The sequence below is a fragment of the Numenius arquata genome, chromosome 4, assembly GCF_964106895.1.
Source record: "Numenius arquata chromosome 4, bNumArq3.hap1.1, whole genome shotgun sequence".
NCBI lineage: Eukaryota > Metazoa > Chordata > Aves > Charadriiformes > Scolopacidae > Numenius > Numenius arquata.
The window spans coordinates 73,845,870-73,867,547 of NC_133579.1; the positions used below are offsets into that span (position 1 = coordinate 73,845,870).

The following is a 21,678-nucleotide window of genomic DNA, read 5'->3' on the forward strand; positions in this document are numbered from 1 at the left end:
TCTGGCCCATTGTTTATCAGAGTTACTTTTCTTATTACTATATTTTTATTGGATGAGGCCAGAAACAACGGGAGAATGATATTAACTGGCACAAGAAACCAAACCAGTAGCCCAGCTCAAAGAAAGAATTGAGAAGTGGCTAAAAAGAAGAGAAATCACAGCCATCAGCGGTAGCTGTGCTAAAACAAACCAAACCATCACAAGAATTGCATCACAGAAAACAGTAAGTATTTGATTTTTTCTTTACCTCTCAGCCCCGAGCAGCTGATGGAGACACATCTATTCCTCCGTTAACTTCCCTGGATTGCTTTTGCTATCTAGAAATCTTATCTTCAGATCTTTTTAAGGCTGAAGTATCATTTGGTGATGCCATGTTAGTACGCTGCCCTTGTTTCTCTCATACTGCGTTTATCATTATACAGACACAAATCTTCCAAGGGCTCTCGCTCTTCAGGTCTTTCAAATGAAATTGAACACGGACTTTGTTTAAAAGGTCATCTTTAAAATTATACATAATAAATCTAACACTGGTAAAAATCTATTTTAACAGCACTCCTCCCTCATCCCCACATTTCATCTCCATTGAATATTAAGCAGCACAAATCAAAGGATGGGGCTTGTTGACTGCTTCATACTAGCGACATTCCCTTTCACAACCATGGCATTAAGCCTGATCTAGTGGCATTTCTATAATTAATGAGGCTAACCCAAAGACACGGACCACACATACTTCATCATTTCCTTCTGAACCCTGAATCTGAGCTATCACTTCCTTCCTAACATTAATTCTTAATTTACGTTCTTCCCCTGCATCTGTACAGCTACTGAGGAGGGAAATCATCTTTCCTCCCATCGTAAATCATGCAGATGTGCTTATCAAGTCCAAACAGAGACTCAGGATCGTTTAGGAGAATGAAAGGCTAAAAATAATTTTTAAATGTCAGAAGCACATAGATATTCCAAAGGTTTCTCAAGATATAAATTAATCAAACATATTTATGATAATGTAAAATTAAGAAATAAAAGGTCCCACATATCTTTGCAATTTCTAAAGACTGAATTTTATAGTCATTCAGTCATCCAACAACACCGACTGCCAAGTGATGGATCATTAGCACGACTCCAGTCAATGGGGCTACCGTGCTGCAGCCTTTCAAAGCCTGAGGAGGCATCTGCCCGCAGCACAGAACAGCAGGTTGTTCTGCCCAAGGAAGTCCCCTAACACCTTTCCCACACCACCACCTCCCTTTCTCCTCTCTCTCTCCCTTTTCTGCACTATTCCCTTGCTTGGGCTCTAAATCTCATGCTGCTGCGTGGTCTTTGTTCTCTGCTATGTCTGTTTTGAAAGCATACTCAGATGCCCACTGTCCCCAGTAGCCTGTCTTCCTTGTGTATGGAAGTCCACAAGCTGCCACCTTCCCTGTTTTCTTAGTCTTTTTCTTTGCCTTTGCTGCCTCTCAGGATAACCATTTCCCCTCAAACTCATGAAGTCAGATTCTGTCCCCAAAGGCTACTGTGCTCAAACGATCCATTCCTCCCAAAAACTCCCCCGGAGAAGCGACCAGTATTTGCCTTGCCTCCTTCCAGTTCATGCCCTGACACAAGGAAGGCATCTGGAGAGCTTGGGCACCGCGTTGGATGTGTCTCCTGCCCACCCGCTCACCCCTCCGGCCCTTCCTACTGGGGAGCAGCTCGATTCCCACAGTCCATCGCGAGAGGGGTTGGGAAGGAGATAGCTCAGCAAGACCCCATATACCAGCTGTATCACTTTTTGCAGAGCCAGAGGAGACCTGCCGGGATCACTACACCCAAGTATTTTCTTCTAGGACATGGGCAATACTCCTTAAAATGAGACAACCAGACTGCCAGGTCTCTTCCTCTGAGCACTCCCCGCACCACCAAGCTGCTGCTGAGGCCAGGCAGCACCAGCACCACAGGAGCTTGGGCAAGAGCAGGCACTGCGCCCTTCCCCTTTGCCTGAGGCTGGAGCAGAGGGAAGACACATGGATTTTTCCTCTCTCCAGCTGATCCCACACTCCGTTTGCCGCAACTGCTGGCAGCTCTCTGGCTCCCATTACCCTGCCACGCTCCACAGGCTGCTGCGGGACCTGCGCTCGGGCAGGCAGCGTGGGATGGGAGAGGCTGAAGCAGAGATTGATCTTGGTACCCCCCCAAGCGTGGGCATAAACACCCAGACCAGGGAGGGTGGATGTTATACAACAGTGTCATGTGCCAATAGTTAAAAGCGGATATTTATCTTCCGTGTCCTCCCAAGGACAAGAAACAAACTACAAATCAAAACGCGTAAATAAGCAAAGCTATTCTATCATCAAAAGAATTTTCTCATCCTTGGGTGCATACAATAGGATGGGGAAGAAGGAAAAAAAAAACCAAACCAACAACCAAAAAACAAGACGTTGCTCCAGTTTATGCAAAACAAATATCCAGAACCAAATCAGCATTAGCACACCACAATATAGGATAACAACTGCCTTTTTTATGTTGAGAGAATGATTATTTACTGCTTAGATACTGTCGTAAATGCAGACTTGTAAAGCTGTCATGAAAATTTACACGTGCAAGCACACCACTTGCTGTCCCAACCTTGCAAGAACCATAAAGAAGCAGAAACAAAACACCCAGTAACAGTAAAGTTTTTCACATCTTCTGTAAATGCAGATGACTCTTTGTAAATATACACAGCAAAGTAACACAGTTGCCCTGAAGACCAATTCTAAGCAACAATACATTAGTTCAAGGACATTAAAAAAAAAATAAAAAAAAAAGGTGGAAAAGAGTTTGAGGAAGAACAGCAAATGCTCTCTGTGCACAAAACAAGACTCTGCCTCTCCCTCGAAGCCCAAACTTGCAGCCTGGCAGGGAAAGAAGAGAGCTCATCGTGGGAGAGCGAGGGACAGCCGAGCCAGAGGACAATCCGTATCCTCTATCCCATCACAGACAACCCACGGTAACAAACAAAATGATATTTTTAAGCCAGGCAGTGCGTGCTAGGATTCTCTAGAACATTTCTCCTCAGGAAAAATAACTTAAAATTGAGAATTTGGGGGGTGGAGAACAAACCTTTATTGCAGCAATAATCTAATCCAACCAGAAGTCTATGTTATTAATTGTTTCATACAATTGTCTTCTTGTTTCAGGTTATTTTGTGATTCTGTGATTTTTTTTTTTTTTTTTTTCCAATCATTGCCATCTGTTTGCAGGAACCCAGTGCTGTGGAAACCATTCCCCTGCAGCGACAGTTCACAGCAAGGCTCATTATACAGCACAGCTGGAAACGTGAGCTAACTCTCTTGGTAACGTCTAGCATTTATCTGTGACACTGAAGAGAAAAAAAAAAAAAATAAAACCAAACAGAACAAAACATACCAAATCCCATCAGAGGCAGCCTCATGCAGAGCACCAGCAACCTGTTCTGCACCCCCAGGCACTGCACACGTTGGCTATTAGGCCCTCGGCTGCATTCCTTAGGGATCTTCCTCTGCCTGAGTGGTGGGACTGCTCATCCTCGCAGCTGCAAACTGGCCTCAAAAAGGACAGACCAATGATACGCATCTCTGTTGTGGGAGGCCTAAATGGCTCTGATCTTTCCATGCTGGTGTGCTGATAGAAAACCTCCAGCAGAATCTGGCCACCAAAACTACAGCCCCATTGGAGGCACAGTTCTAGGTGAGGTCTGACTCAGGCTGGAGAGTTGGGCAGAGAGGAACGTGATGAAATTCAACAAGGGCAAGCATAGGGTGCTGCACCTGGGGAGGAATAACCCCCTGCACCAGGACAGGTTGGGGGCTGACCTGCTGGAGAGCAGCTCTGAGGAGAAAGACCTGGGAGTCCTGGTGGACAACAGGATGACCATGAGCCAGCAATGTGCCCTTGGGGCCAAGAAGGCCAATGGCATCCTGGGGGGCATCAGGAAGAGTGTGGCCAGCAGGTGGAGGGAGGTCATCCTCCCCCTCTGCTCTGCCCTGGGGAGGCCCCATCTGGAGCACTGGGTCCAGTTCTGGGCTCCCCAGTTCAAGAAGGACAGGCAACTGCTGGAGAGGGTCCAGCAGAGGGCTACAAAGATGATGAGGGGCCTAGAACATCCTTCTCACGAGGAAGGGCTGAGGGACTTGGGTCTTTTTAGTCTGGAAAAGAGAAGGCTGAGGGGGGATCTGATCAACACCTATAAATACTTAAAGGGTGGGTGTCAGGAGGATGGGGCCAGTCTTTTTTCAGTGGTGCCCAGGGACAGGACAAGAGGAAATGGGCACAAACTTGAACACAAGAAGTTCCATCTAAACATGAGGAGGAACTTCTTTCCTGTGAGGGTGGCAGAGCCCTGGAAGAGGCTGCCCAGAGAGGTGGTGGAGTCTCCTTCTCTGGAGACATTCAATAGCCACCTGGACCCGTTCCTGTGGGACCTGCTCTGGGTGGACCTGCTCTGGCAGAGGGGTTGGACTAGATGATCTCCAGAGGTCCCTTCCAACCCCATAGCATTCTGTGATTCTGTGACTCAAAAGCAAAATTCAAAATCAGGCCTTTGGAGGAAATTTGCAGAGGAGCCCGAGGCAATAACCCTTCAAAGCCAAAGAGAAAGCTCATATTTGGAGGTGATCAGTAACACGGAGGCACCTGCCCCATGGGTAAAGACAAAGAAGGCGTCTGTCAAAATATCTGTCGAATATCCACCAGCTCCCTACTGTGGTGTGATGGTACTTTATCTGTCACGAGGGCTGTCAGCAGAAAGTTAAGTCCAGAAAAATATTTTGGGCACATTTAAATGCAACAGTAAGCAAAGAGAAACAAAGTATTTGCTTAATCTGGCTGCAAAAGCCCTGTAGCCCGTCTGGTGAAGAATTAATAAAATTATCCACTCAAAGATGGCAGCCAGCTAGGTAGAGAGTTATAGTCTGAAATTAATAACATCAGAAGCAAATTAAGGATGAAAATCATTAAATATTATCTTTGTTCTTCCCTTACCTGTGATAGGATCTGATTTGCCTTTCAAAAACAGCAAGGTATGACTCACTTCAGGCAGTGACAGGCACCCCCTCATGCAAGGAATTGTTCTAAATTATGCCTGTGGCCCTGAAACGTAAAAAGCATTGCCATTTTTGAGTGCTGTGCTGCACACTCCTCTATACAAAAAAAGCCACAGGAGTCGATGTTTTCCAAGGTGATGAACTCATGTAGCTCGGAATGGCTTCAACACTCCTACAAACCAACAGATGTCTGACTCACGGGAAATCACCGTCTGAACAAAGTTTTCATGTATTTTTTTTTTTCCCCTCCCTTCATCGAACAGCATTTGATACAGATATATTGTACCACCTTCCCTTTATTTCCCACTACAAGCCTCTTGGATCACAGAACGGTAGGGGCTGGAAGGGACCTATGGACATCACCTATGGCTACAACCGCACGGAAAAGAAAATCCATTGCTACAGAAGTGCCGCGTGGATAAATTACAGGTGGATTAATCGTCACCACTGCCTTCACCCCCACAGGGCTGTAGTCACCGCCGGGCCCCACAGACAGCGCTCTGGGCCTGCTGCCCGCCCCGGGGCCTTCAGGCCTCTCCACCGGGGCGGCTACCGGGGCACTCCGCCGGCAGGAGAGGATGAGGCTCCCCAGCCCCACAGAGCAGGCCCGGGCTCCCCTGCCCCACAGAGGCGGCCCGGGCTCCCCTACCCCACAGAGGCGGCCCGGGCTCCCCAGCCCCACAGAGGCGGCCCGGGCTCCCCAGCCCCACAGAGGCGGCCCGGGCTCCCCAGCCCCACAGAGGCGGCCCGGGCTCCCCTGCTCCCAGAGCAGGCCCGGGCTCCCCTGCTCCCAGAGCAGGCCCGGGCTCCCCAGCCCCACAGAGCAGGCCCGGGCTCCCCTGCCCCACAGAGCAGGCCCGGGCTCCCCTGCTCCCAGAGCAGGCCCGGGCTCCCCAGCCCCACAGAGCAGGCCCGGGCTCCCCAGCCCCACAGAGCAGGCCCGGGCTCCCCTGCTCCCAGAGCAGGCCGCGCCGCGCCGCTGCCCCCGCTAGGCCCCTGCCGGCCTTGGCGCCTGCGCCGCCCGTGAAGCGAGGAAAGGGGCGGTGGGGGAAGAGCCGGGAACCTCAAAATCCTCCTTTTTCTTCTTAAAACAAGCCCGCCCCGCCCGTCGCCGGGAAGGGGCGTGTTGATGTGACGTCCCGTCCCGTGACGTGATCGTTTCCCGCCGCTGTGCGACGTGGCCTTCGCCCGGCAGCGCCAGCGGTAAGGGTGGCGGCGGGGCCGCCGGGCCCCCCCCCCGTCCGGCGCGGGAACCCACCTCCGCCTGAGGAGACGGGCAGCGCGGGAAGGCAGCCCCGGGCCCGCCGGACCGCTCTCCACCCGCGGGGGACGGATCTCGGGGGGGCCGAGGCTGCTCCCCGCGGAGCGAGGCCACCGGCCCACGCTGCGTGTCCCCGGGGCGGGCAGGGCGGCCCGGCCTCGGCCTCTGTCGCGACAGGGATGGGGGGGTGGGGGGAATCGGCGGGAGAGGGTGCGATAGGAGGGAGCCTCGTATCGGAGGGTCTGTGCGGATTAGCGACCGGCCGTCCCGCCCGCCTGGGGTCCTGACTGGGGTGGCGGGTGCTCGTTCTGGGAATTAAGTTGGGCCACGGTGTTTGTGTCGGTGCTCACCAGCCCTCCTGCAGCCTGTGTCCTAGGGATTTCTTTAAACTGGTGACTTTTGCCTATTCAGATGCCTTCAGGAGCGTTCTCAGAAAAAATAACAGCGTGGGACGCAAGCTGTGACGGAGCTGTTGCGTTTCTCTGTGCCAAAAGGCATAATTTTTGGAGCTCTGAGGAAAAAGACTGGGGGAGTCCTGGTGGACAACGGGATGACCATGAGCCAGCAATGTGCCTTTGTGGCCAAGAAGGCCAATGGCATCCTGGGGTGCATCAGGAAGAGTGTGGCCAGCAGGTGGAGGGAGGTCATCCTCCCCCTCTGCTCTGCCCTGGGGAGGCCCCATCTGGAGCACTGGGTCCAGTTCTGGGCTCCCCAGTTCAAGAAGGACAGGGAACTGCTGGAGAGGGGACAGCAGAGGGCTACAAAGATGATGAGGGGCCTGGAGCATCTCTCTGATGAGGAAAGGCTGAGGGACTTGGGTCTTTTTAGTCTGGAGAAGAGAAGACTGAGGGGGGATCTGATCAACACCTATAAATACTTAAAGGGTGGGTGTCAGGAGGATGGGGCCAGTCTTTTTTCAGTGGTGCCCAGGGACAGGACAAGAGGAAATGGGCACAAACTTGAACATAAGAAGTTCCACCTAAACTTGAGGAGGAACTTCTTTCCTGTGAGGGTGGCAGAGCCCTGGAAGAGGCTGCCCAGGGAGGTGGTGGAGTCTCCTTCTCTGGAGACATTCAATAGCCACCTGGACCCGTTCCTGTGGGACCTGCTCTGGGTGGACCTGCTCTGGCAGGGGGTTGGACTAGGTGATCTCCAGAGGTCCCTTCCAACCCCATAGCATTCTGTGATTCTGTGATTTTTTCCTATTTTTTGTAGGTAGTGGTAGGTCATCATGTTTATATATTGACACACTGTCTATTTTCTGCAAAGTGAAGGTATCTTTAAAGCTTGGAATACAACATTTTAAGTTACCTCAAGTCTTTATAAATTTTTGCAGCGCTCCTTCTACTTCTGTAACTAAAAAGTTCTCTCTTGCAGTTGATGCGTGGCAGCGCCAATACTGAACCCTTTCATCTTTACAGGTGATCATGGATCAGGTAATGCAATTCGTGGAACCCAGCCGCCAGTTTGTAAAAGACTCCATACGGCTCGTCAAGAGATGCACCAAGCCTGACAGGAAAGGTAAAGCGCGCAATAAAACAGAGCACGATCCTCGTTTCCTCATCTCTCTTACTGGGAATCTTTCCATTTGTGACTTATTTGTCATGAATGTTTCTCAGCTTCCAATATGAAACTTAAACTTCAGCAGTTTTCCAGTTAGGTTTAGGGTTCTGGATATAATAAACGTGGCCTTTTCTGGTGCGTGCCTAGTTAGGTACGTGAGAGCGCTGCTAAAAATCACTTGATTAAATCGGCTGAGTAGCTGAAATTAGCCATTTTGGGACAGGCAAGTAATAATTTTCATGTATTAGGTCAACTGATCTGAGAAGATCTTGCGTGCACTTTGAAAAGACAAACGCAGCAGGCAGGTTTCACTGATTGCGGTCAACCTGGGGGAGATGCTGGAGGAAACTGCTTGGTACGTGACCTTGGAGGAAATGCTTCCTTTTAGGAGACTCGAATGGAGCTAGGATTGCTTTTGAACTTTGTTGCTGGAAGTACAGAAGGAGATTTTTGGGCTTTCTCAAGGGCATTATAGAGAAGGTGCAACTGTAACCAGATTGTTACCGGTTCTTGCTCTTAAAATAATTGAGAATATCCCTTCAGTACTTGATTTTTGGTGCTGTCTTCCTGTGACAGACATAAATGCAGCTTTTCCTTTTTTCATACTGTATTGGGGATTTTTTTCAGGGCCTGTAGGGGTATGAAGGAAAGGCAATACAATAAATGGTCCATGAATTGTTAAGGACTGGGTATTTCTGATTCTGCTGACTATTTAAAAAAATTGAGATGAGCCGTGCTTTGTGGAAAGCAGCATCTTCTCTCTTAAAATCTCATCTGTCTTCTGCATAAGCAGATTTGTTTCTCAACGTCAGTGCGGTTTGCTCTTGAACTGCTTCCTGTGTTAGCATTACCTTTTTCTACCATTTCTACCATTTTCCTTCGGTCGCTGTAGTACCCACCTCCTCTATGCCATGCACGAGGCTTCCCAGACTAAAATGTTGTTTTGTTTTTTTTTTGTTTTTGCAGAGTTCCAGAAGATTGCCATGGCAACAGCAATAGGCTTTGCGATAATGGGATTTATTGGTTTCTTTGTCAAATTGATCCATATCCCAATCAACAATATCATTGTGTAAGTAAATACGAACCTTCAGTTTCACTAAATTTTACGTTCATTTCTACCTGTTCGGTTTTAAATAGAGGATGTTAGTGAGCCCTACAAGATCCACGTTGCTTTAGTATCTGTGCATTTCACAGGTTAGTGTAATAGGACAGGCAATACTTGACTCAAAGGGCTTGATCAGGAAGTAGCTCATTAATTTACCATGCTGCAAAATAGTAGATCCATAGTTCTTAATTAGTTTTTTTTGGTTAGTATTCTCCTTCAAAACTGAACGTCAAATATTTCCTCAGTGTGTGTTTATCCACAGAACATGTACCTTACTCGGATCTTACATACTCTCACTGTTTCCAGTTTATAATTTGGGTGTCTGAAGTCAATGCATGGACAGCAAGGTAGAGAAAACTGAGTGTGTTGGAAGACGACAGGGCACAGAACACAGTTCCTAGTTTCATTTACTGAGTGCCAGATATTGAAATATATCTGAATATGATTGAATAGAATTGAAATAAATCTGAAATATATCTCTCTATATATATAGAATATATATATCTATATAAATCTATCTATATATCTATATTCGATCAATTGAATTGATTGAATATGATTAAATATAATTGAAATAAATCTGAAATATATCTAATATTTGAAACTTCATTTTAGGTGTAACTGCATTCTGTAAAACACCTTTTGGAATGAAGGTTGCAGCATGAAATGCTTCAACCTTAAGTTGACCGGCAGCCACAGTACTGACGTATTAAGACCACCAGTTAAAACTCCTCAGATTCTCCAGAGCTGATTGATGTAATCCCTTTTCTAGCACTGGAACAGGTTAAATACCATAGAAGTACTATGTAACCATGAGATGTGGCTTACTTATACCTCTAAGAGCGGTCCTCTAGGCAAGGAGAAATGTTTGAAAATTGTAGATAAGCTGTAATGGTAGTAAGGTTCGTCCCAACAAGGCGATGGTGGGAGGACAAAGGAGGGAGGAGAAAGGAAGACTTCAGATGGGATCGCTTGATCACACTTGATTAGTTGAAACTGATTACTTTGCTCTCTCAACAGAGGCGGCTGAATATTCGTCATGAAGAACAAGACACTGTGACACTCGCTGCAAAGATTTCACAGCTTTGTAACTGGTTTGCTTATTAAACAAGCTCAGTTTGGATTTTCAGACAGTCTTGTCATCTTATTCCTCTTCTAAAGTGTATGCGCTCAAACCTGTGTACATCACAGGCTTTTTTTTAGTAGTAGTAGTAGAGTGGGGGGTTTTTTGTTGTTTTGGTTTTTGTTTGTTTTTGTTACTTCTTGCAGCCATAATAGAATCATTCAGGTAGGAAGGAACCTTGGGAGGTCAAAGCCAGGTCAGAGTAGCATTCAGGAGGTTCAGGCTGGATATTAGGAAAATTTTTTTCACTGAAAGGGTTATCAGACATTGGAATGGGCTGCCCAGGGAGGTGGTTGAGGCACCATCCCTGGAAATGTTCAAAAGACGGGTTGACGTGGTGCTGGGAGACATGGTTTAGTGATGGTGTTGCATTTTGTTGTTTTGTGGGTGTTTATTTTTGTCAGTTAGGTTGATGGTTGGACAAGATGATCTTGAAGGTCCCTTCCAACCTAGAAGATTCTGTGATTCTGATGACGTTGCTCAGAGCTTTGTCCAGTCAGGTATTGAAAACCTCCAAGGGTGGCAACCGTAGACCTTCTCTTCAGAAGCTGTTCTAATGCTTAATTTACTGCTTAGTAAACAGCATCATTCCATCAAAAGTAGACAGCAAGAAACCGGCATTACTGTATCCTCTCGAGTGGCAATTTAAAAGTCTATCAGCTGACATCCTTATCACTAATTTCTGGAATCACCATCATTACCCTTAATTCCTTTCTGCGTTTGGAAATACTGTCAGGTTATATTATGTACTTGACTGGAAAAAACATCCATCAAATAAAAAAACCTCCATTGGCAATCCTTATCCTGATGATGTAATTGAGAAAGGCAAACTCAGTTGGTTACGGAGCTGTACGGTTTTAGGTTAGTTTAGTTGTCAGAGATAGGAAGCAGTTCCTTCAGCGAACCCACAGCTTGCTCACAGCGCTGGACAGGAGATACACCTGTCTTGGATACTGGTTCTGTAAGACAACTGCACATGGAATTATAACGGGCTCTGCATTTGTTGACCTGGAAACCTCCTTTATTAAATGATTGAATATTTCATTTTAAAAACTGAGCCTGCAAAAACACTGGTAGATGCAATGCTCTTCCTCCTCGGATTGAGAAATTTATATTTCACTCCAAAAAGCTTATTGCAAGCATTTGATATTTGCAGAAGTTCCAATGCTACTTCAAGTTGCGCCGGGGGAGGTTCAGATTGGAGATTAGGAAAAAAGTTGACATGGAAAAGGCATTGGAATGGGCTGCCCAGGGAAGGGGTTGAGGTGCCATCCCCGGAGGGATTTAAAAGCCGGGTTGCCATAGTGCTTAGAGACATGGTTTAGTGATGGTTTTTATCAGAGTTGGGTTGATGGTTGGACTGGATGATCTGAAAGGTCCCTTCCAGCCTAGACAATTCTGGGATTCTAGGATTCTATTACAGACTTTAAAAGCACTTTATACTGGGAAATCTGATATTGATATTACAGCAAAACTGAAGCTTCTTCAGCACGCAAACTTGCTTCATAAGTAGAAAAGTTACTATTAGAGTTATTACTCTTCTCGAGAAATCTTCACCAGCACCTACATACGTTACAAACCAGGACAGAAAAATGAGATTAGCTGCTCTTAGCGCTATCACCTTTTAATGTAGTTATCCCGTGTGCAACGGTGCACTGTATTTCCTTTGGCAAAAGGGGGAAAAACAGTTCAGCATTGGAATGAAATACCTTGTAAAAAATAGTCTGAACTAACCAGACTAAGCGGTAGCAGTTTCTTTACATTCCCTTCTGTTTCTGACTCTATTGGGTGGCAGCTCGTGTGTCTTCTGATTAAGCAGTGTGAGGTACCAGAAGCAAGTACTCAGTTATTGCTACTAACCTTCACTTGATCTCAAGTGACTTTTATTTCAGACTTGTTTTCCGTTCGGTGTATAAAATCAGTGCCTGCTTATATCTTTTGGAACAGCTTTATTGTCTTAATTTGGTGAATTTTTGCAGTGATTTGCGTTGAGTCAGATCAGAGAAGGCAGCATTAGCTGATGTTACATTTTGATAGCCATTGTCCACAGCAAGGGCTTGTCCGTCTGGATGGTCACAGTCCCAGAGCCGTCATAGGTGTTGGAGGTACTGACGAGCGTCCCAAACTTCAGCACCTGGTTAGCTGTGAAAAAATAAGTTAAGAGACTTAGAGGTGCTCTCGAAACAAATGCATTGATGCGGTTATTGTTGTAAAGACGGTAAAAAGAGCTGAGTGAATCTAACCCAGGTAAACAACATCTAAAATAATGATGTTAAATATTAATTAGAGGGCTTGCATGAGACTGTATGATGACCTGTAGAGAGAATAAATTAATACTTAATCCCCAAAATAACATTTTATGTATACAGCAGATTGTCGAACGTTCCCCAGAGTTTCACATCTGGAAATTTGTATTTCATTAGCATCAGCTCAAATACTACTCAAGGCATTTGAAGTAAAACGAGGCAGAGGATCTTAACTGTAGTTCCGAGCTCGGGATTTGCTTCAGCTCGGCAGCAAGCCTATAATTTCTTAAAATGTGAAGAGTGCTAGAGCGAAGGCCAGCAGTTAAAAGCGGTATTATTTAACAGCTTCTTCTTTGAAGTAAGTGACTTGCATCTTTTCTTCTAGTGAGGTTGGTGTCCACGTGCATTAGAAACCAAGTGGCATTACTCTAACGCCACTTATGTAGCTACAGCTATATAATAGCTCATGCCAAATTTTAGGAGAGTTTAAGACAGCTAACAGTGCAGTTGTAGTGACAATTTTGAAATATCTGCGAAGTTTTAAGCTGCAGTTTTGTATTGTTTTAGCTGACGTGTTTTAAGGGTTACACAGACTTCCTACAAGCTGACACCAAAGATAAAAGCTGCCCCCAAAACCAAAAAATAATGCAGTTTAACTTTTATCTCCCATTTTTTCTCTTTTGGAGATAGCATTGCAATGGCATTCTCAGACTAGTCGGTTCTGTGTTAGTCCTTGCTCATGGAAAGGTTCGGAGTAAGAACTCTTAAGACTGTCCTTGGCTTTAGTCTGTAAAAGAAGTCAAATGACTGCTCTTATATACAAGGATACAAGGAGAGCAGCAGCTGGGGAGAACTGCTGAGCCAGATCACTGTGTCCCTTGTGCCCCGTCAGAATCGCCAAAATTGTGCCTTAATACTGAAGGAGGAACCCTCTGGATTTGCTGTCGTGGCCAACTGCAAATGGAGATCTCCCTGTGATCAAGGGGGGTGCAAAACATACGAAGCTCCATTCACCTGGACAGGCTGGAGAGCTGGGCAGAGAAGAACCTCATGAGGTTCAACAAGGGCAAGTGTAGGGTCCTGCACCTGGGGAGGAAGAACCCCAGGCACCAATAGAGGTTAGGGATGGATCTTCTGGAAAGCACTTCTGAGGAGAAGGATCTGGGGGTCCTGGTAGACAGTAAATTATCCACGAGCCAGCAATGTGCCCTTGTTGCCAAGAGGGCCAATGGGATCCTGGGCTGCATAGGGAAGAGTGTGGCCAGTAGGTGGAGGGAGGTCATTCTCCCCCTCTACTCTGCACTGGTGAGGCCACAACTGGAATATTGTGTCCAGTTCTGGGCTCCCCAGTTCAAGAGAGACAGGGAACTACTGGAGAGAGTCCAGCGTAGGGCAACTAAGATGATTAAGGGATTGGAGCATCTCCCTGATGAGGAAAGGCTGAGAGAGCTGGGGCTCTTTAGCCTGGAGAAGAGAAGGCTGAGGGGAGACCTTATCTATGTTTACAAGTACCTAAAGGGTGGGTTGAAGGAGGATGGAGCCGGACTCTTTTCAGTGGTTCCCAGTGACAGGAACGAGGGGCAACGGGCACAAGCTGGAGCATGGGAAGTTCCATTTAAATATGAGGAAGAACTTCTTTCCGGTGAGGGTGCCAGAGCCCTGGAAGAGGCTGCCCAGGGAGGGTGTGGAGTCCCCTTCTCTGGAGATCTTCAAGCCCCGCCTGGATGCAGTCCTGAGTGATGTGCTCTGGGCAACCCTGCTTTGGCAGGGGAGTTGGACTAGATGATCTCTAGAGGTCCCTTCCAACTCTGACAGTTCTGTGACAATTCCGTGATTTGTACAGGAGACAAAATATCCAATAGTGGATGTGAGCACGGGCTCTGTAAGTAAATTGGGGTGTAGTAACGTATGATCACAAAGCACGTTACAGTCTCTACCCTTTGCTGGAAGCTGCTCGGGAGGAACCGATCTTGCCAGGCCGTGTGGCTTGGAAATGAGTGATGGTCTGAAAAAAGGCAGGGCACAGAACGTGGTTCAGTGTCTCTTGTGCCGAATCTGCGCTCGCTGCTGCTTGTTCCTGCTCTAAAGTGAACTGAAGAGAAGGTTTCAGCTGCTGGCCCTGCGCGGTTGGAATGAGAGAGCAACACCCACGTTTCACCGCCGCTTTAAACTGAAGAGTCCTGCCATATGAATGTCTCAGGAGCCTGGAGCACAATCGCAACGCAGCGCAGAAGTTCAGCAAAGAGGAAAAAAATAAAAATATTACTTTACTAGATCAATCAGGTACCTAAAATAAAGGTGCTAGAGGATGATTTTGGACACACGAGAGTGCTGGGCGGGCTCCCAAGCAAATGCCAGGGGGAATGAGTTTTGGTGTGTGCCGTTGGAAGGGACAGCAGGGGCTGCCGAGGCTATGCCTTGCCAGAAGCTGATGGACTGAGCTCCCAGAGAACCCAGATTTCATCCTTTGTGGGTAAACGGGTCGTTTAATGAAAACGAGGTAACGCGCAGGCGGAGTTCCAGGTGTAAAAACACTCCCAAAATACCATATTAAGCATCCTTGTCAAGTCAGGAATGTTTCCAGTCTGGTTTAAGTAGGAAAGAACCTTAAATAGTTTAAAATATTTATTGACACACAAATTATCCATCCTCAGTTACTATATATTGAAGCTTGAAGGCTGGGGGGGGGAAACTTCGTGGATCAACTCTTCCTCTATATAAACCCTCTCGGTGTCATTTATGGCTTCTTGCTCGAGACTCTCAGAATAATTCTTAACGTTTCAGCTTTGCGCATGAAATAATGGCTCTGTGGAAGGCAAGAAGGAAGAACAACACGGCAGCTTAATGAAACGAAAGCTAAAGCAGTGTTTCCTCATGCATAAAATTAAGTGAAAACCCGGCTTTTAGCTTTCCTTAAATAAAAAGTTCTTGCCCACTAGATGGAGCCTTTTATCTGTCTCTTCCAGATTTTCTTCCCCGCACAGTTCCAAATGCCGAAGTGAAAAAAAATAAATATGCAAAAACCTCTAAACCAGTACTGCTGATCCACGTGGCTCAACTGGACCAATTCATAGATTCATAGATTGGTCCAGGCCGGAAGGGACCTCCAAAGGTCATCTAGTCCGACCTCCCCGCAGTCAGCAGGGACACCCCCAACTAGACCAGGTTGCCCAGGGCCTCGTCGAGCTTCACCTTGAATATCTCAAGGGAAGGGGCCTCAACCACCTCCCTGGGCAACCTGTTCCAGTGTTCCACCACCCTCAGAGTAAAGAACTTTTTCCTAATATCCAATCTAAATCTCCCCTTCTCCAACTTAAAGCCATTTCCCCTCGTCCTGTCACTGCCGGCCTTTGTAAACAGACCCTCCCCAGCCTTCCTGTAGCCCCCCTCAGGTACTGGAAGGCCGCTATGAGGTCTCCCCGGAGCCTCCTTTTCTCCAGGCTGAACAACCCCAGCTCCCTCAGCCTGTCCTCATAGGAGAGGTGCTCCAGCCCCCTGATCATTTTGGTGGCCCTCCTCTGGACCCGCTCCATCAGGTCCATGTCCTTTCTATATTGAGGGCTCCAGACCTGCACACAGTGCTCCAGGTGAGGTCTCACCAGAGCAGAGCAAAGTGGCAGAATCACCTCTCTGGATCTGCTGGCAACACTTCTTTTGATGCAGCCCAGGATGTGATTGGCCTTCTGGGCTGCGAGAGCACATTGCCTGCTCATGTCCAGCTTCTCCTCCATCAGCACCCCCAAGTCCCTTTCCTCAGGGCTGCTTTCTAATACCTCATCCCCCAGGCTGTATTTATACTGAGGATTGTTTCTTCCCAGGTGCAGAACCCTGCATTTGCTTTTGTTGAACCTCATGAGGTTCACCTGGGCCCACCTCTCCAGCCTGTCCAGGTCCCTCTGAATGGCATCCCGTCCCTCTGGTGTACAGACAACACCACACAGCTTGGAGTCATCTGCAAACTTGCTGATGGTGCTCTCAATCCCTCTGTCTATGTCTTTGATAAAAATGTTAAACAGTACTGGTCCCAGGACGGACCCTTGAGGGACACCACTAGTCACTGCTCTCCATCTGGACTTAAAGCCATTGAGTACCACCCTCTGGGTGCGACCATTCAGCCAATTCCTTATCCACCGAACCGTCCACCCATCAAATCCGTATCCCTCCAATTTGGCAAGCAGGATGTTGTGAGGAACCGTGTCAAAGGCCTTACAGAAGTCCAGATAGATCACATCCATAGGTCGCCCCTTGTCTACTGACCTAGTCACTTCATCATAGAAGGCCACTAGGTTAGTCAGGCAGGACTTGCCCCTAGTAAAGCCATGTTGGCTGTCCTGAATCATCCCCCTGTCCTCCATGTGCCCAAGCATGGCGTCCAGAAGGATCTGCTCCATGATCTTCCCAGGCACAGATTCCCATTCCAAGTACTGGGTTTCACCACCAGCCAACGTTTCAACTAACAAAATTAAAAATGCGTGCTTTCCATCCAATAAAACGAACAGCAATTCATGGGAAAAAACTAGGCTTAAGCCAGTAAAGGAAATAAGAGGATGCGCAGAGCTACTGCTTCGAGGAAAACTTCCTGCTGTGTCGTGCGTTAGGATGTGAGGTTTACAAGGTCAAAGAAGTGGGAAGTTTTATCAGTTCATACCTGATCCCTTCCCTTTTTTCTCTTTTTTTTTTTTTTTTTTTAAAAAAATGGCTTTCAGTCTTATTTGTTAAGTCCTAGCAAGAGATTACGGTTTAGGAAAAAAACTATTACAAAAAAATTCCCCATTCTCGCTAGTGAGATTATTTTTCTGAGGTGCGCTCCAAATAAAACAACCTTTTATTTTCGAATAGTTAGTATTTCTAGTTTTGATGGGTACCAAAAATGATTTAAATAAAGGATTTCACATTGTGACTGTGGGCTTTTTTGTAGAAAAAACATCTAAATCTCAAACCGCTCGGGATTTTTAGAATTTTCTAATTAAATTTTTGATTGGATGACTGAGAAGTTTATTTTAGACAGATAAGGTTTGGGTTGGTTGGTTGGTTGGTTTTTTGTTTTGTGTGGTTGGGTTTTTTTCCCCTCATGAGAACCTCCGATTTGGATAAAACCAGAAGTAATACATCAAAAATATCCACACACACCCCCTCCAGCCCCTTTTCCAGCCGCGTTAGACATTTTTCCCCCGGAAGTTTTGTGCTTTGGTTCCAATCGAACTCTGTTTCCTGCTAACAGACTGCTGCCGAGAAAAATACTCCGGCCGGCTCCTCCAACACAGCTCTACTATTTGTCATTACTCTCCATCTATAAAGCCAGCAGGTCTACCACTAATTCAGCCCTAAACGTGCTCATGGGCAGGGCTTATTTTGACACGGTAGTGGAGTAATGTTGTTTTATTTTCTAGCAGTTTTTATTTTGTATAGCGGTGTCGTGGTTTCGGCCGAATTTACCAAAACCGGACCGACAGATGGCCCTTCCCCCCCCTTCTCCTCCCCCAAAAGAGGAGAGAGGAGGAGAAAGAGATAAGGAGATTCAGAAGTTTAGAATGAACTAAACTACTTTAATGGAGAATTAATATTAAAATAAAAATAAAGAAGAAAATAATGAAATAGGTACAGTATATACAAAACCGCATCAAGCTCCCAGGATGAGAGTCACGTCACCGGCAGGCACTGGGGAAGTCCCAGACTGGACTCGGCGACGGATGGGAACTGGATTCCAGCTCTGGAGTCAGGAGCACACGGATCGGGATCAAAGGCAGATGAACAGACAGAGTCCTCTCTGGACGTCGGCCATCGCAGGAAGGGGCTGACCCTTTGATCCCTCAGCTTTTATACTGAGCGTGGGGCAGATGGGATGGAATACCCCAGTTGGTCAGGTTTGGGTCACCTCTCCTGTCCCCTCCTCCCCACCGATGTGACCCCTCTACGTTTTTTCCGTTTCTGACCCTCTAAGGGGGCAAATAACGAAATGGGCTGCCCTTGGTTGTTACAGCAATAAGTATAAGCAAGGGCCTCCCTGCTCACCATCCCTTGGCATGGAGCACAAACATTGGGCTGATCATTCTGAGAACGAGCAGTTTTCTCCACAATGTGCCGTTCATTTCAGAGAGTTAGAGGAGGCCTGGCTAGGATGGAAAGTTACAGAACAGAAAATTGGTTCGGTTTTACTTCAAACCGGGCCAAGCAGGTGGTTGCATCTGTCGGGGTTTGAGGATGTTGGAAATAATTTAGAGAAGAAATCTGAGGGTTTGCAGGTGGGCTTCCCGAAGGAGCATAATCGCAAAGATCGTTATTTCTTAGACATTGCTTTTGCTGACCAAATTATACAACAAAGGAGGTCTCATTAACCCTAAGACTGCCCATCTCCATCTCTCTAACGATGTCACATGGAAAATGTTAATCTCAGATATAAGATTTTGAAAATTGATGAATCTTACGGTTGCCAGAACAACATTTGGAAATGTTAACAAAATGCACCCTATAAGTATTCAAGCTCTATAAAAAGAAAATCAAACAAAAAAGCCCAAACCTAAAAATGTATTTTAAAAACCTCTTACCATATTTGTACCTCTATCATGGCTGGGAGTTTTATTTTTCAGTGGACGGTACCGAAGACGAGACCTAAGCCTTGTGTGTTGGCTGCTGCGCTGCAGGCTTTCAGCCCCCAAACTGCGAAATGGGGCAGAGTAATTATAACTAGACTGGGTCCCGGCATGCTAGGTGCTGCAAAAACACTAACTCTCAACATCAGACTTACAAACATTATTACTGTGATTTCGTTGTCCTGTTTAGCATACTTTAAAGTTCAGTCCAACAGAAGAGAGCTGATATCAAGGTCTCATGTACATCCTATAAGCTGCACTTGAGCAGGGCTTGAGGGAGGCGTAGAGAAAAAAAAGTCTTCTTAAACATCTCATATATAGCAAAAGCAAATGATGTAATTAATTTGAAAGGCTTAATTCAATCATAGAATCATTGTCTACGTTGGAAAGGACCTTTAAGATCATCTAGTCCAACCATCAACCCAACTCTGATAAAAACCATCACTAAACCATGTCTCTAAGCACTATGGCAACCCGGCTTTTAAATCCCTCCAGGGATGGGGCCTCAACCCCTTCCCTGGGCAGCCCATTCCAAGGCTTAAGAACCCTTTCCGTGTCAATATTTTTCCTAATCTCCAATCTGAACCTCCCCTGGTGCAACTTGAGGCCGTTTCCTCTTGTCCCATCGCCTGGGACTTGGGAGAAGAGACCGACCCCCCCTGGCTACACCCTCCTTTCAGGGAGTTGGAGAGAGCGAGAAGGTCTCCCCTCAGCCTCCTTTTCTCCAGGCTGAACACCCCCAGCTCCCTCAGCCGCTCCTCACAAGACACATGCTCCAGACCCCTCACCAGCTCCATTGCCCTTCTCTGGACCCGCTCCAGCCCCTCAATGTCTTTTTTGTGGTGAGTGGCCCAAAACTGGACACAGCCCTCGAGGTGGGGCCTCACCAGTGCCCAGTAGAGGGAGACCATCACCTCCCGAGTCCTACTCACCACGCTGTTCCTGACACAGGCCAGGATGCTGGTGGCCACCTTGGCCACCTGGGCACACTGCTGGCTCATGTTCAGCCCACAGTCGACCAACACCCCCAGGTCCTTTTCTGCCGGGCAGCTCCAGCCACTCTGCCCCAAGCCTGTTGTCCCCACTTCATGGGATTTCACCAAGTCAGGGTCTTACTACCATGACCACAAATGACTGAGGAGAAAACACCGTCACGATAATGATGTCCCACATACACTGTGATATCTATATCATGCTTGCTCTTCTCAACCGTGTGTCTCAACTACTTCCTGCAATATGGAAGGTCACATCTCACTGATTTCCACCACCGAAAACAGAAATAGGTACCAGGAATACAAGCAGATTGGCACTGCTGGCATGGATGTTTGGAATATCAAAAATAATTAATTATTAATTAAAAGCTTCATTACAGCGAACGTAATCCTCTTCCCCCTAGGCAAATGCTGCATCAAAACGATAGAAAATTAAGATCAATAACCTGAAACACAAGTTAGAGTGAAATATTGAATTACCATTTGGTATCCTATTACGGTTGATCTGGAGAGGATTTCCCTGAAGTTCTGTGTTAGGAGCAAAAATCTGCATTTAAATGGAGATGCATTAGTAACGCATGAGCTAGTACTTTGCAGGTCACCCTGTGTCTGCAGAACAGCAGCGTTAATTTCGCTATTTAAAAATAAACCCCAAATAGTTTATAGCCTGATTTTCCTTTTATTCCTCCTAGTTTTACGCTTGTGATTAGACTGACTTCGCCGGAGTTAATCTTGATTCACGCTGATGTATACAAAGGAAAAATTGGATCCTTGATCTCTCGTGCAGCGGGAACCGCGAGACTGGAAGTTGCAAATAACAGCAATTTACAACAAAACACGAACTATTTTCAATCCTGAAGCACCATAAAGGCTTCCCGAGTCTGCTGGGAGGGGACAGGCTGGCCTGTCACGGCACAGATCCCCCCCGCCCCCAGGGGCCAAGGGATGTTTCGAATCACGAGAGATTGCATCGGGCAATTTTTATAACTATTGAAACTTTCGGTACCTGGTTTTGTGGCACAGGGCGACGGTTCGTTACGATCTCCACAGGCTCGTAGGAACGGGCTGAGGAAAGCAGGGAGGGGGTAAGGGGTGAAGGGGACCCAGCAAGGCAGGGGCCAGGTGGGTTCCATGAACTATTCCATCGCTTCGGATGCCGGCAGAGGCTCTGGGCAGGGGCTCTGCAGCACAGGATGCCTGGCCTCACATCGGTGGGAACTCAGGAGGTGACAACAAAAGCCCTGGCTGCCAAGGCATAACGGTTTCATTTAAAAAGAGAGAGAAATAGGTTAAACGGGACTGTGTGTTCTGCCCTGGATAGAAACCACCCATGTCGGGTGAGCCTTCAGAAATGCAAATGTGTGTCACAAGTTTTCACATTTATTTCCAGCGCACATAATTTTTCCAGCTTTGTAATCACGGTGGTACCGTAAGAATAGCTCAGACTCCTCCTGTCACATCACCTGCTTAGTGGCAATTTAAAATGATAAGCTGATAAAAATGACGGTAAGAAATCGAGTGTTTTCTGCATGGATGTTTCTGCTGCTACTGCTTCACCAATATCAAGAATCATTAACTGCAGGAAGTTTCTATGGCTATTAGCAGCGTTTTAGCGCTACTAACAAGATGTGCTCCAGTGTTGGTTCAAAATCACTTTAACATCTTAATTAAAGTGGCCTGGAAAGTCCGACATGGAAACTGCATATACTGTTCTCACAGAATCACAGAATGCTATGGGGTTGGAAGGGACCTCTGG

General features: G+C 46.8%; 2 protein-coding genes across 5 annotated transcripts in view; one reads left to right on the forward strand and one right to left on the reverse strand.

The window, feature by feature from the left end:
- Positions 1-7,718: 7,718 nt before the first annotated feature.
- SEC61G (SEC61 translocon subunit gamma) lies at positions 7,719-10,099 on the forward strand. Its single transcript, XM_074146669.1, has 3 exons — positions 7,719-7,824; positions 8,833-8,935; positions 9,992-10,099. Exons 1-3 carry the CDS (start codon positions 7,731-7,733, stop codon positions 9,999-10,001), a joined length of 207 nt encoding a protein of 68 aa, XP_074002770.1. The 5' UTR covers positions 7,719-7,730; the 3' UTR covers positions 10,002-10,099.
- Positions 10,100-11,945: 1,846 nt separating this feature from the next.
- Positions 11,946-21,678, reverse strand: part of TPK1 (thiamin pyrophosphokinase 1) — a 361,500-nt gene continuing 351,767 nt past the window's right edge. For 2 of the 4 annotated variants that reach the window (XM_074146494.1, XM_074146491.1), the window contains one exon: positions 12,035-12,236. In XM_074146494.1, the coding sequence (XP_074002595.1) occupies positions 12,118-12,236 (119 nt within the window). In that variant the 3' untranslated portion in view covers positions 12,035-12,117. Of the gene's footprint in view, positions 12,237-21,678 lie in introns of all 4 variants that reach the window. The other 2 variants (XM_074146493.1, XM_074146492.1) reach the window with 2 other exon arrangements.